The 14,306-nt window shown below is 38.2% G+C and overlaps 1 protein-coding gene across 2 annotated transcripts; it reads left to right on the forward strand.

The window, feature by feature from the left end:
• The first annotated feature begins 976 nt into the window (after positions 1 to 976).
• Positions 977 to 8,419, forward strand: lims1 (LIM and senescent cell antigen-like domains 1). 2 transcript variants are annotated; one of them, XM_056735196.1, is made up of 10 exons: positions 977 to 1,172; positions 2,679 to 2,838; positions 2,977 to 3,043; positions 3,135 to 3,255; positions 3,389 to 3,538; positions 3,618 to 3,768; positions 4,847 to 4,939; positions 5,422 to 5,470; positions 5,580 to 5,655; positions 7,070 to 8,419. In XM_056735196.1, exons 1-10 carry the CDS (start codon positions 1,144 to 1,146, stop codon positions 7,182 to 7,184), a joined length of 1,011 nt encoding a protein of 336 aa, XP_056591174.1. In that variant the 5' UTR covers positions 977 to 1,143; the 3' UTR covers positions 7,185 to 8,419. The 2 variants fall into 2 exon arrangements, 1 of the variants encoding a protein (XP_056591174.1); XR_008905018.1 differs by having other exon boundaries at positions 978 to 1,172; positions 5,580 to 6,247.
• The last annotated feature ends 5,887 nt before the right edge of the window (positions 8,420 to 14,306 follow it).

Genomic DNA, 14,306 nt, shown 5'->3' on the forward strand with positions numbered 1-14,306 from the left:
TTTAGACATTTGGCAGACGCTTTTATCCAAAGCGACTTACATTGCTTTATCCTATACATTTTACATAGGTATTTGCAATCCCCTGGGATCGAACCCACAACCTTGCGTTGTTAACGCAATGCTCTTACCACTGAGCTACAGGAAAGCTTTATTTTATTTTTTATTTATTTTATTTTATTTATTTTGTTTTATTTTATTTGAAAAACTTTGAGTTGAACTCTTATACACTCTTACTAGTCATGTTTTATTTTATTATTAAAACACTTCCAATGTGTTATGCACTAGCCTCAAGTAAGTTTTCTCTTGTTTCGGAGATCCATGATCAACGCAACAGCTCCCTCGTGAGGTGGATATGCGCTATTGTTTTCTTTAAACGAACAGATCCCACCCAAAGAGGACTGTTAGTGCTAAACTATTAATTCGACGCAACGATTTCACTTTCAAGTGACATAAAACTGTTTTACTGGTTTATAGGCTGGACTTCTTACTTCTAATACGCTGATTAAACGGTTGTTCGATATTAATGCCTTATAAGTCTCTGTTTGATAGAAGTACGCAAAAGTGTGCTGACGTCAGAAGAAGGGGTGTAGACGCTTACCGTCTCGCCCGTTTCTGTGGTCCAGCCTTTCCACTCGCTCATGCGCCAATTTCTGCCAAACTGTTAAATGAACCCACGACTCCTACGAAAGAGACAAATCTCAGTTTAACAATATTATAGAGGAGCGTTTTTGTAGATCAATCGGCAGAGCATTGCGTTAGAAACGCAAGTTGTGTGTTCGACGCCCACATACAAATACAATTAAATGTATAAAGGCAATGCAATGGAGAAAGCGCCTGCAAAATGCACAAATACATCAAAGTTTGTATTAACGAGTAAATGCAATATTAATGTCGTTTCTAGATAAATTTGCTTTACACATTCTGAAGCGTACTCGTAAGTATTCACTTGATTTGTTCGTGTCATAATTTTCGCACGTGACCCAACCCGGAAGTGTGAACAGAGTGGAGGCACCGCGTCATTCAGGACAGCGTCTTTATCTTTGATAGAAAAGGAAAAAAAGTGGAAAAGCAACAGATCCGAGGGGCGTCATATGTGTCCGATTAAAATCTGATAAAGTCTCTGGATAAGTCGCCTTGAAGGGGATGCTGGGTGTCTCGGAAATGACGGGCAGGTAAATACGTTCAACATGCTGCTCTTATATTATTTTCTTTCCCAGAGATGCATCTTTCAGATATCGACAATTTTGTTCGATCTGTATATTTTTTCATAGACTCATCGCAGTTTGTCTTTTAACTTTTGTAACATTGGACTATTTTTGTTAAACGTATGTAACGGAAAGCGTTATTATAAAAGCAAAATGACTGCTGGTTATGGGTGGATGCTAAGCTAATTAGCCTCCCTAGTGGAGTTTTCTTGGGACACGCACCACAAGTGTTCAGATACTGTGCAATATACCGGCTACATAACGAGGCTTAATAAAACCTAAGTTGAATGTATGGTTACGTTAGTACCCAAAAATATCAAATTAATTTATCTCGCTCACAAAGTTCTATGATACACAACTATCAGTGAAATCTGGGATACTCCAGTCACCATATAACGCTAATGTCTGAAAAATGTTCATGAATGCATCTCCTTACAATGTCAAATTCATTGCACATTAGAAAAAAAATCATGACACATAAGTGCTTTGTGAGCTGTTTGTTTTTTTTCTGCTTGATGGGAGAAACTTTCATGTACTCAGATATCCAAACATTCCTAAGCTTGTGTTTGGATTGACAGATCTCCCTAAAGAGACGGATACAATCTGCTTCCTTCACCGAGATCTACAGTAAACTGGAAATGACCAAAGATACTCAATGAATCTTATGGAGATTATTTTACTCTAACGCTCTAACATCAGATACCAATTTCCGTAAAGTATGTATTCACAGTGAGAAAAGACACACAAGTTGTTAAATATATCAGGAGTCGGGAGTTTGTTCTCCTCACAAATGCACATTCCGAGTCGCAGACAGAAACAAGCTTTGTCCACGGACACACGGTGATGATCAACATCTCCCACTTCCTCACACAGGAGTGTCAGCTCTAGTGTTGTCCTGTAAATGATGTTCTCCTTTATTCATGATTTTTTATCATAAGCCAAGTTATTAACACAAGGCAAAATACGTTTTTAACCCTTTAATACCCCCCCGAACGCACATATCTATTCTTGGATCAGCTCTGTGTTACACTAGTACACAATCAGATCAGCGCCAGTTTACCATATTAGGAAACGCAGTCTAGAATCAACAGTCTTCTTTGACACCCGGGCAGCGGGGAAGAGAGTTGAGGGGAAGCTCCAAAGACGACCTGCCTCTTTAAAAGCCACATCACCCGTGATGTCATAGAGGAGAAATGTCGGTCTTGGGGAAGCACTTGTGATTCATTCTGAATGGTCATGTCTGTTTAAAAGACAACATGCTGTTGGTGTGATGTAAACATTGTTTGCAGTCAGTCTTCTCTTAATTCATAACGGAGTCATTTGGAAAATGCTGAACGGACTTAAATAGAGTTGTTATGCTTTGTTTTTAAATAGTAAGAACAACATTGATCCATTTGGATGCGAATGTCTAACATCAGAAAGCTCGCAGGTACTGACGTTCCATTTATCCTGTAATCGATCTGTTTCTAACAGCAACATGGCTAATGCCCTGGCAAACGCCTCGTGCGAACGGTGCAGGAGTGGCTTCGCCCCCACGGAGAAAATCGTCAACAGTAACGGTGAGCTGTATCACGAGCAGTGCTTCGTCTGTGCCCAGTGTTTCCAGCAGTTCCCAGAAGGGCTCTTTTATGAGGTATGATGTAGCGTAATGCTTGAAATAACTATATTGAATAGTACTTGATATAGAGTTGACTACATATATGCTCCAATGTGTATTCACTATAGCTAATGTGCTTTTTACTGTTTGAATGATTCTTTTCTGTCTTCGTAGTTTGAGGGAAGAAAATACTGTGAGCGTGATTTCCAGATGTTGTTCGCTCCGTGCTGTCATCAGTGTGGTAAGACGCAGACACCTAGACAAACACACAAACAGGTGATGTCATTGACTGGCTGTGTTAATTGTGAATTGTGTTCCTCGTGTTCCCGCAGGAGAGTTTATAATTGGGCGTGTGATTAAGGCCATGAATAACAGCTGGCATCCCGACTGCTTCTGCTGTAATATCTGCCAAGCCGTACTCGCTGATGTTGGATTCGTCAAAAACGCTGGCCGGTGAGTCTGTAGCCAGTTAGGAGTTACCATGTGCTTGTGATAAGCAACGTACAAGTGTAATGAATGAGACGGAACCTATCATTCTTTTGAAGCAACATGAAGTGGGTGTTGTTCACACGTGTGTGTTTTCCAGCCACCTGTGCCGTCCGTGTCATAACCGCGAGAAGGCGCGCGGACTCGGAAAGTACATCTGTCAGAAGTGTCACGCCATCATCGAGGAGCAGCCTCTCATTTTCAAAAACGACCCCTACCATCCGGACCACTTCAACTGCAGCAACTGCAGGTCAGTGCAGCGCCGAGCAATTTTCAACTGCTGCGTCTATTTTCTCAAAGAAATCTGAGGTGTTGTGTGTGGTTTACAGTAAGGAGCTGACGGCTGACGCCCGTGAACTGAAGGGTGAACTCTACTGCCTCCCCTGCCATGATAAAATGGGCGTGCCCATCTGCGGCGCCTGCAGGCGTCCGATCGAGGGCCGTGTGGTGAATGCCATGGGCAAGCAGTGGCATGTTGAGGTGCGTGTGTCTGCTTTGCAGACAGTGTGATTAACCGAGATAAAAGTTTTTTTTTTGCACATTTGATTTATTTGCGTAAGTGTAAGTGAAAGAAGTTGTTGAAAGCATTTCTACAGCACGCTCATTGTGTTACTGTGATCTCTTTAGTTACCGTTGCCTCTGCTGTGACCTAAATCAATACCTAAATGAATTAACATAAAGTTATTAACATTTTAATTTACCTCAGTGCTAATCTAGGTGTCTGTACCGATATTGTTAAACATGCTCATTTGAGAATGAGGGTTGACGTGTTGTTTAATCCACTGGAATCCACTAGAAGTCTCTCTCTTATTTAACACATCTGATTCAAAACAAAAAAAGTGAACTGAACTGGTCATGTGAGATGAGTGAGACGTACAAAATGTGCAACGCTGTTGAGAAGGATCTTGGATGTGTGTGCTAGTTATTATACGGCACACAAAATCTTTCCCTGTTGTCCTCTGCTTTGATTTTGAATATTACGGGAAAAATTGTCAGTGCATAATTTCTGTGATTTGTTCTCCACACTTTCATTTTGACTTGCCTTTGTTTGTCCTTCGTTAAAAGTGTATCTTTTGTCTAGTCAGTTGCACTCATGTGAATAGCGTCAATCTGTATTTCTTTGTCTGCTTGTCCTTGTAGTCAGCCTCTGTTCTGTATTTTCCTCTTGAGTGACTCATCCATTTACTTTGTGTGTTCGTGTGGATTGACACTTTGAGTGTAGTGTGATGAATGTGGCAGATGTTCTGATGGAGACGTTCTTTAACATGTGACCTCTGCCCTCAGCGTGCACACACACACGCTGCACTCACACAGACACACACAGGTTTCACTATGGCTACTGTGGCTTAAACTGTTCTGATACCAGGCTAGTGATAATCTTCTAACCATCACACAAATTATTGAGTTGAAAGTTAAACATGACTTAGCAAAATTCTTTTTCTGTATGTTTGTGTGAGCACAAGGTGAAGATCATGTTTATAAAATCTAACATCTCTCTGGTCTCTTGTATATATTTGATCCTTGTAACTAAATGTTGGATGTGTGTGTATGTTTGCAGCATTTTGTCTGTGCCAAGTGCGAGAAACCCTTCCTGGGACACCGTCATTATGAGAGGAAAGGTCTGGCTTACTGCGAGACCCATTACAACCAGGTAACGCAAGTAAAACTGAGACATGCTCTACACACGTACATGAACGCAAATGTCATAGTCTGTTTCTTCATTGGTCGAAAGTTTGAAACGTGTTCAAAACTTTCTCCTTATCTAACACGGATTCACAATGATTAGATATTCTATGAATAGTTTCAAAGTTGAGACATCAGACTCTATTTTGCAGGAAATGTCAGTTTGATGTCATTTGGCTTCAACCCATGCAAAGTAACCTGCAAGTTTATGTTTCAAAGAGAGATGGCGATACAGAACCAAAGGTCATGGATTGCAACTTAAACTATAACAGGCCCATCTGCGTACAATGCATCGACTGAGAATCTCACAAATCAATTTTCATATTTGCATTTCATATGTTCCTAGTTTTCTCCAAGAAAATTCTAAGAAATGCAGGAAACTTTGTGGGTTGTGATGTGAATGCTTTGATTTTGGCTTGAAACTAAACCATCAGTTATGTCTGTTTCTAGCTCTTCGGGGACGTTTGTTACCATTGCAACCGCGTGATCGAGGGAGACGGTAAATACTGTTTACTTCCACATCAAAACTGTGCTCTGATGTGCAGTTGTTTTGGGTAAGGTGCTATAAGTTTGAATATTAAGATGTTGTTTGTTGGTTTTTCTCTCAGTGGTCTCTGCTCTGAATAAGGCTTGGTGTGTGAATTGTTTCTCCTGCGCAACATGTAACACCAAGCTCACCCTCAAGTAAGTGATCTCACACACTATTTAATGAAGTCACCGGAGATGCAAAGTGGCTTGTGAGAGGTTTCTTTAAAGCGCAATGTTATTCAGGTAAGACATATGTGAGGATGTGAATCTAAAATGCAAAAAGATTGAGTAGCTGTGTGCTGTCACCCTTTCCTCTTCTTTGTTATTGACTCTTCTGTATCTGTACATTTGTCTGGTTCTGTTCAGTAAAGTGTCTTTAAATTGGGTCTCTCGGCTGCTGTGTGCCCTTCTGATGTTTTCTTTGGATCATTACTAACTTTTCTGTACTCCTAATGCTTGTATTTTTTTATTTCTGTCTCCCTCAATCCTCTCCACTGCTCTTAAAATGGCACCACATCCTCTTTTTCTTTCCCACTTAAAATCTGTATCCTCTTCCCATCCGCTTTCCCTCTTGTTGCTCGTTTCTTCTGTCCTGCCTCTCGGTGGCCCTGAAGGGACAGATTTGTGGAGGTGGACCTAAAGCCGGTGTGTAAACACTGTTACGAGCGGCTGCCGGAAGAACTAAAACGTCGTTTGGCGAAGCGTGAACGCGACTCTCGTGAACGCCGAAAGAAAGCCTTCGCTGTCTGTCTGTAACCCTTTTCTATCTCTCTTTATCTCTTCATCTGTTGCACTCGTTGTCATTGGTTAGTGTCTTCATTTGTGTCTCATTTCATTTATGTTTTCTTCATAGATGTTTCCAGTTTTTTTAAATTGGTCATTGGTTAGATATGGTGAACCTGTTTGTCATATTCTGAATGACATGGGATTTTTACGTTTTCGTTTATTCTCCATTACACATAGACCTATATTACTGTACACGACCTTTAAAAGTAAAGGTGTTTTGTTGAAATATTATCATTTTAATCATATTTAAGTATGTATTATTGTTGAGGCTGACAGTACTTAAGTATTTTTATTCTCAAGTACATTTTCAAGTATTTGTACATCATTAGATGTGTTTTTTTCTGTGTATTCTTTACTGTGCTATAGTATTAGGCATATATCAAACTATTTACTCCACTTGATTTTATGAATATATTTTACCTTTAATACTTAATTACATAAAAAATCTAGTACTTTCTTATTTTTACTGAAAAATCATAAGTAAGAAAAGTACTAAGTACTTATTATACTTATGTACCTATTAAAGATTAAAAATATATATTTTATTTGGAACAGGTATGAATTAATTAAATGGATTGAATAAAAAATTATGATATATGCTTTCTAATGTAATTAATACAAAACTTTAAATAAAAACATTGATAAAGTACACTACAGACTTGAAAGATGTACAAATAGAGTAAAATACTTCCACCTCATGAAAAATATATAATGTGATGCAAATGCATCCAGACAAAAAGTATTATTATATAACATATTTAAATGGGTGTGATGCTGTTTGCAGGAACAAGTTTGTGGAGTTCGACATGAAGCCAGTGTGTAAGAAATGTTACGAGAAGTTTCCTCTGGAGCTGAAGAAGAGACTCAAGAAGCTAGCGGAAACTTTGGGCCGCAAGTAGACCTCTTCAACTACAGGAGGAGCCAAAGGCTGAACAAGTATTCCAACAGTGGTGCTTCAAGAATAGACCAAAGAAAATTTGGACTACTTATTGGTATCTTGCGTCTTATCTGTGTAGTCTTACTTAAATGATGTATTTCAGATATCCGTCTTTTTGGCATTGCTATAAGAAGCCCACAGATTTTCATTGGTCTCACACCAAATGTTGTTGTCGTGTGTTAACAAGCTCGTATAATCATTGAAACTTTAACCAAACAAATGCATTTTATATTGTCTTATGCTATATATGTGTACTTGCATGTTTATAAAGTTGATTCTAGATGTGGGCACACTTTCACAGGGCTTGTGATCATCCAGCACGTATTTGAGATGTTTTTCCTTCCTCAAAGCTAAAACCGTTCCTGTGTCTGGCCCTGGGCCTCAGCTTTGATCTGTTGATCTAAGAGTGTTATTTGATATTTAATGTATGCCCAAGCCTAACATTTTCTGTCTGAGAGGGAATCAAAAAGTAGCGCATGATGTAATAGGCTTAGAAGAATGCAACAACCTTTAAACTCAACCTTCGAACTCTTCACTCCCAACAGTTTAAATTCTGCAATCTCCCCCTTTGCTTTTATTGCGCTTTATTAAAAGGCTTTCTTGTCTGTTAGAAATATGCAATCATTTATATCACCTTCATTTCTACATGGTTTAAAGTGTCCCTGTTTCACATACTTATGTGTTACTGTTACTGTTTTAAAGTACTTTTTTAACGTTTTACTTCTAAGACTGTAAATTTAGGAGCCATATGCCTTATTTTATTACAGCCCTTTAAAATCGACAGATTAACTCGTGCCTTGTTTTTTGTTATCCAAATAAATGGCGGATTATGTATGATTTATGTAACAAATGACAGAATTGAATTCTGATTCTTAATTCTACCCTTGTTGGAAGTCTTAAAACGAAGTTTTTTTTAATAATTTGTGTATTTTAAACTTTCACCTCACTACATTTCAGATTTAATGTTTTTTCACTCGTTTTAAAGAGCTTTCCTTGAGAAAGGTTGCAAAATAAATTACAGAAATATATGGAGCATTGGCAAATATACTTTTATGCATTTATCTATATCTGGATTCGCTGATGCGTTTGAGCAGAAAATACAGAGTTGTGATGCTTGCTGGCAGCTTTGATATAATACAATTCACTGTTCTGTATGAAATGTCAAAATATAATAATAAAGTATGCACTATTTCACTATTATGCACTTCATCTAAATTTTGCTCAAAAATATGAAAATCTTATCCCTTGAGATTAAATTAATCGAATCATTTATATTATAAATCGAATATAAATCTATTGGCATTGATGTATTAAAGTATGATGAGTATGAGCTTCTGCTTTAAGGTTTTATGTGTGATGTGTGGTTAAATGTGTCACCAGGTGGCGCTCTGCACACACAAAAACATCTTGTTGGTAAAAGTCTTCAAAGTTGTTGATCGATATGCATAACACCTCCTCTCATTTGCCTATTTTTCTCTTTACAATTACGCTTTTAAATAAAAAAATCAGCATTTATGAATTGCTTAAGTCTAAAGCATGAAGAATAGAAAAGAGACGAAACGAATCAAGTAGGCTACTCGCAGGTGTATTAACCTGAAGGAACAGTTCAGTTTCACTGAACCGAAGAAGGCCTTTTCGAAAGCTTTGATCCCAAGTAAAAGTTGAAACAATACTTCCGATTCCATTATCGCGACTCACTGGCACAACTGAGAACTGTGGAAAAATATTAACTGGCTGTCGTCTCCCGACTGTCATCCTTTACAATGGGAGTAATTTACATTCAGTGGCACTAATTTCTGCACTCCCATCGGCTCCAGCAATTCGTCATTCCTCTTGCGAAAGAATCTTCCTTTACAGAGTCTTTCAAATCAAACAAGAGAAGGAAATGACAAAGAACAATGAGACATTCAGAAAGTTGTGAAAGAGGACAATTGAAGAGAGTGGATGCGTGTGCTTCGTTTCCTTGGAGATAATCTCACGCTTGCGTTTCAAAGCCAAGAGGCCTTTTAATAAACCTCGTTCATCTTTATCTACACGCACCGGACCAAATAGATTTTTCTCTCTCCTTGTTCATCGATTATTATCTAGTCCCTCTATAACAACCCCATAAAAAAATCTTAAGTACACTTTTGAGAATGGTGATATGGGTGGCGGGAACGACGGGAAGCTAAAAGTGAGTCCGGCCTATTAATTACGGATCAAGGAGGCATTTCTTTGGAGCCTGCAGTGCATCTAGGTTGTTAAAACCATGTTGTGCCCAAAGGCCTATTTTGGTCCAAGCGAATAAAGTATACCGTTGGATAAGAAAGTCTATAAGAAGCCCTTTTTAATTATTCATGCTGACTGGGAATAGTTCTATATGCTGGACTTTGTTATTCAAACATTGAAGGCATTGATTGACAGCCGTAAATGTTTGGTACTCTTGGATCGGTTTGTTTGTGTGTATGAGGCTCAAAAAGGGATGAATACACGCGGAGAGGTTCAAAACTGTGGGGAGTTATTGCAAAGGACTGAAAATCTATCATGGTGACAGTATTGAATGAAGAAAGTCGATACGTGTCACACACAGAAACCCTTCCGGGTGGATAAAAGAATGCGACAAGTGCCGAACCGGGTGCAGCCGTGCTTATCGGGTTTCTGGTTGTCCAAACGTAGCCCAGTTCATTTTTGGGATTAATATTATTGATCTATTGAGGAAAATCATGCTAGGCCACTCATCCGATAGGAACGCGCTTGCTGTGCCGAGCCGGGTGGTGATTTTAAAGTCGCTTTCACTAAAGTTGACCAAGAAAAGTCAAGGGAGATGGAAATATAATGTGTCCATTAATCATCTTGTTGGGTGGTTTCTATCAAGTATGCACTAACACATGCGAATCTTGAAAACTTTAGTCTATAAACGAGCATGTTGAGGGAGGAAGCATGACAGGTGCGGTGAGTCATCACTTCCTGTACTGGTGGGACAGGTGTCGCTCTGTGTCCGGTCCACACTTATCTTCTCAAGTGAAGCGTTCTGGATAAATCTCACAAAAGTGAACTAGAGAAGGGTTATATCAGAGTTGCATAATTTATGTAATTATCCATGAATATGAGGCGAGTAAAAGGGTGCAGAGACTGGAACTTTTTGCTGAAACTATTTCCAGATGTAGCTTCTCTTCTACGTCCCGTCGGGCCAGATCGCTCCCAAGGATGAAGCCAACTGAATCTAAATTGGACACATGTTTTATTCAGGAGACAAGTGATATCATGACTTCGGCTCGCTTTGTGGAAAAGTGCGGATGTGTTTTTGTTTGGGTTGGTGTTTGATTCGGAGTCACTAAACTGAAATTACTTAAGGTATTGATTCCTCTTCGCTCCATTATCTTATAATTTAGGAACATGGTCGAAGGGAAATGCTTTCACGGATATCTTATTTAAGAATGGCATTAAATCTAAAAAAAACGTAATGAACCTTTGAAATGTGGATTAGATGTGTGTTTTTGATGCCAACGGTTTAATTGCATCATTAATCAGCGTGGCAGCAAGTTTTGCTGGGTTTTACGAAAAATGTTGTTAAGATGTTGCTCCTATGGAAACGTAATGGTAAAGCATTTGTTTTGTGATCGAAAAATGAGATTACATTGCCTGAATGTATTGTTTTTCTACTATTTTGGTGTTCTTTCATCTTTCAATGTGTTTTCCTATATTAGTAAATCCTTTTGAAAGTTTACGATACTCCAGGTTTTTTAAATCTAGGGTGCTAGCAACAGGTTTGACTCCCATGGAATGACCATACTGATAAAATAGGCTATATAGCCTACAGCTGTGGAAAAAATATATATATTTTCAAGTTTATGTGATTGGGTAAAATTATCACTTTTGTTTCGTTCTATAAGCTACTAACAATATTTCTTCTAAATTTCTAATTAAAATATTGTTTCTATTTGCAGAGAACCAAAATTGAAAAAACATGCCAAAATAACAGAAAAGATGCACTGCATTTTGTTCAGACCTCAAATGCTGTTCTTAATAAATTTTAAGCTATACAACATATTTTATTTTTTTGTCTTTCACAGTGCTGTTGGATGTCTTTGTCACTCCTGAGGTTTGATTTTGTTAAAAGTCAACAGACACTGGACTTGAATGGACACAGTCCATCTAGAAATGTTGAATAAATAAAACATTTCTGTGGTTTTATAGCTGTTAAGCACCATAAATGCATAAAGTTAAGAGTTAAAAATGACCCTGGTTTGACAGTTTCAAGAGTTAAAAGAACTCCTCTAGATACTAGCTTCTTAAAACCATCTCTGCTCAAAACAATCTATAATATGAATGAAATAAGTTTTTTACCTCGTCAAAATGCCTAAAAAGCAAAGTCTTCATTGCTTCCATCGCCTTCCGAGTAACATAAAAGAATGGCAGCGTGCAAATTCACAACCCTCCCAAAGGGTCATACTGACAGTAGCTTATTTCTCCCTGTACTCTTTATCTACAAATCCTGATAAGCTAAAAGCAGATAATTTGTTTCAGAGCACAGTATGAGAGCTCTTCTGGCTTTGTGAGCCATCACTTGGAATCCCTCTGCAAATAAAGGAGGCATGGGAAAGGAACTTTGTGCTGGATTTTTGACACTGCAACGGTGTTAACAGAGCTTAACCTTCTCCAGGTTTAATTTGCACAGGTGTCAATTTAAATGTCATCGCTGCCCTCCTGATTGAAGATTCTCTGCCGCTCTGTGCTCGGATGAACTTATTAAACAATCTCCAGCCTGCTATTTTGGTAATGTCTTGGTATATTAGCAGTCATGATGTTATGGCTGTGAAGTAAAATATGAAGATGAATCGGTAGACACGTTACATTTGGACACAGCTGTAAAGTAAGTGGATGAAATAGGAGTTTAAATAATTTTATTATGTGAGAAGAGAGAGAGAGTAGAAACAAAGATGTGAAACTAGCACAGCTGTGCCCAACATTTGTTAGCAGAGAAGAATGTAAAATTTTGCACACTGTAAAAGAACTGTAAAAATAGGGTACAATATACTGTATCAATATGAAGGAATTCTGCGTATTATTTTTAAAACCTGTTTTTTACATTTTGCACTGCAGTGCTTTGGGTTTTAGCTGTAAATTTAAGCAGTCGTTATACAAAAAACAGATATACTTACTGATATACACCACAGTGTCTCTTAAAGGGGTCATATGGTGCAAATATGTGTTTTTCGGTTGTTATAAGTTGCCCATGCATGTAGTCGACACATAAAATTGCAAAAATTAAAGTGTCGGAACAAAAGATGCATTAGATCTAAAAGCGAATCCTCACCCAGACCTGCCTGAAACCCCTCGTGTAATCACACCCCCACAAATCTACGTCAGTTCATGGTATGATTTGACTAAGACCGCCCAAATGTATACGCAAGTAAGGTGGGCGGTCTTGTAAATCTCATTGCATCGTCGCCGGCGCAGCCTGATGTTCAGAATATGGTATGAGAAGTTACATTTTCATCACCCTCTTGCAGTATTCAACCAATCCCTACACGCTGGTTAACTGGCCAATCATAGCACACCTCGCTTTTCAGAGCGATGAGCTTTGTTAAAAATCCGTGAGTTTCAGAGAGGCGGGGCAAAGAGGAGATACAATCAGTCACGGTATGTGGAAAATACAGCGTTTTTGAACCTTAAATCGTGTTTACACATTGTATTACATCTAAAGCAAACAATAATATTAGTTTTAGCCGTGTCATATGACCCCTTTAAAGGAAGTTCACACAAAAATAAAAATATATTTTTATTAAGAGTAAAAAATCTTCATTTACTCACTCTCAAGTTGTTCCGGTAACAGTTTAGGTTGGGGGAAAATTCTCAGTTTTCAACAAGTTGCCTATTAGCTTGCATATTGGCTGTTTTATTTTGAAGACATTTTGAAGAATGTGGGAAAGCAAACAGTTCTGGGGCACTTTTGACTACAATTGTCATTTTCCAACTATGGTGGTCGATGGTTGCCATGAGGTGTTTGATTATAAGCGTTCTTAATATTTTTTGGGTGTGCTGTCCTTTAAAGCCAAGAACCTGTTTTTTAGGAATCTTGCTCTGTACAGACGAACCGGATGGATCTGATTAAGATTAACCTTGGCGGCCTGTTAACCTTTAGTAAATTGCATTGTAAGTTATGTGTTTGCCTGAACCGAATCCGTCCTTTGTGATGAGACAGCAAGAGAGTGCGAGCAACAACAAGTAAAGGCACGCCATTGATTTGCCATTCAACTCCTGCCGTAATCACCTGATTGTTCCAGACAAATATACAAGAGATTCGGAGAGAATACCAAATTAGATCTCTCTCCTCTCTGGCTTCCCCCAACAGACCACAATTTTCCTCAACCATGGGATGGGTTAGAAAGAGCTATATTTAAACCACAGCCAAACTATATGGGTAATTTGGCTTATTTTTGTGATTGGCAGTTCTGAACATTTTATGTGAGTTTTGTAGAAAGCTGGGCCAAAGTAACGTGTGGATCCATGAGCGGAAAGTTTTACATGTGATTATATTTCAGGGAACTGATCGTACATTTAAATGTTATATTACCAGCTGTTTGTTAAGCAAGACAAAACTCTTTACACTCAAAACTATTTAATCCACAACTGTGAATGTGAAATTTGTGCGAGGTGTATTTGCCAATATTCTCATTAGAAGAAAGTTTAGACATCTACAGACTTAGCAAATAATAGTTTCAGCGACGCTGCACAAAGAAATGTTACCTCTAGGCTCTGGTGTAATTTTCTTTTAATTAACAAGATATGTTAATAGTTAAAATGCTGCTTATTAAAGCAAACGACTCTTCAAAACTTGTGTTGCTTGTTTCTGCTATAAATCTTGGTCACATTACTACTTAAATCTTTTCTTGCCCACTATCAGCATGTCAACATTTTTAAAACATTGTTCTTTAAAAACCGTCTTACAAAAACTTGCTTCTTGTTATGAATAATTTGGGAAGTCCTACTGTCACAGAAAAAAGTGCAGTATAATACACATATACTTAAAGATACTGTGTGAGCATTCTTGGATGAAAATGCAATATAATATAAATAACTAATCTTTGGAGGAAAAGAAAGA

Source organism: Triplophysa dalaica, chromosome 21, assembly GCF_015846415.1.
Source record: "Triplophysa dalaica isolate WHDGS20190420 chromosome 21, ASM1584641v1, whole genome shotgun sequence".
Classification (NCBI taxonomy): domain Eukaryota; kingdom Metazoa; phylum Chordata; class Actinopteri; order Cypriniformes; family Nemacheilidae; genus Triplophysa; species Triplophysa dalaica.

Excerpts from the sequence above, each read along its gene's own strand:
- lims1 (XM_056735196.1), top strand. The coding sequence starts at position 1,144 with ATGCTGGGTGTCTCGGAAATGACGGGCAG. Across the intron at positions 2,839-2,976 it reads CAGAAGGGCTCTTTTATGAG|TTTGAGGGAAGAAAATACTG; the intron begins GTATGATGTAGC and ends CTGTCTTCGTAG. Across the intron at positions 3,044-3,134 it reads TCCGTGCTGTCATCAGTGTG|GAGAGTTTATAATTGGGCGT; the intron begins GTAAGACGCAGA and ends GTGTTCCCGCAG.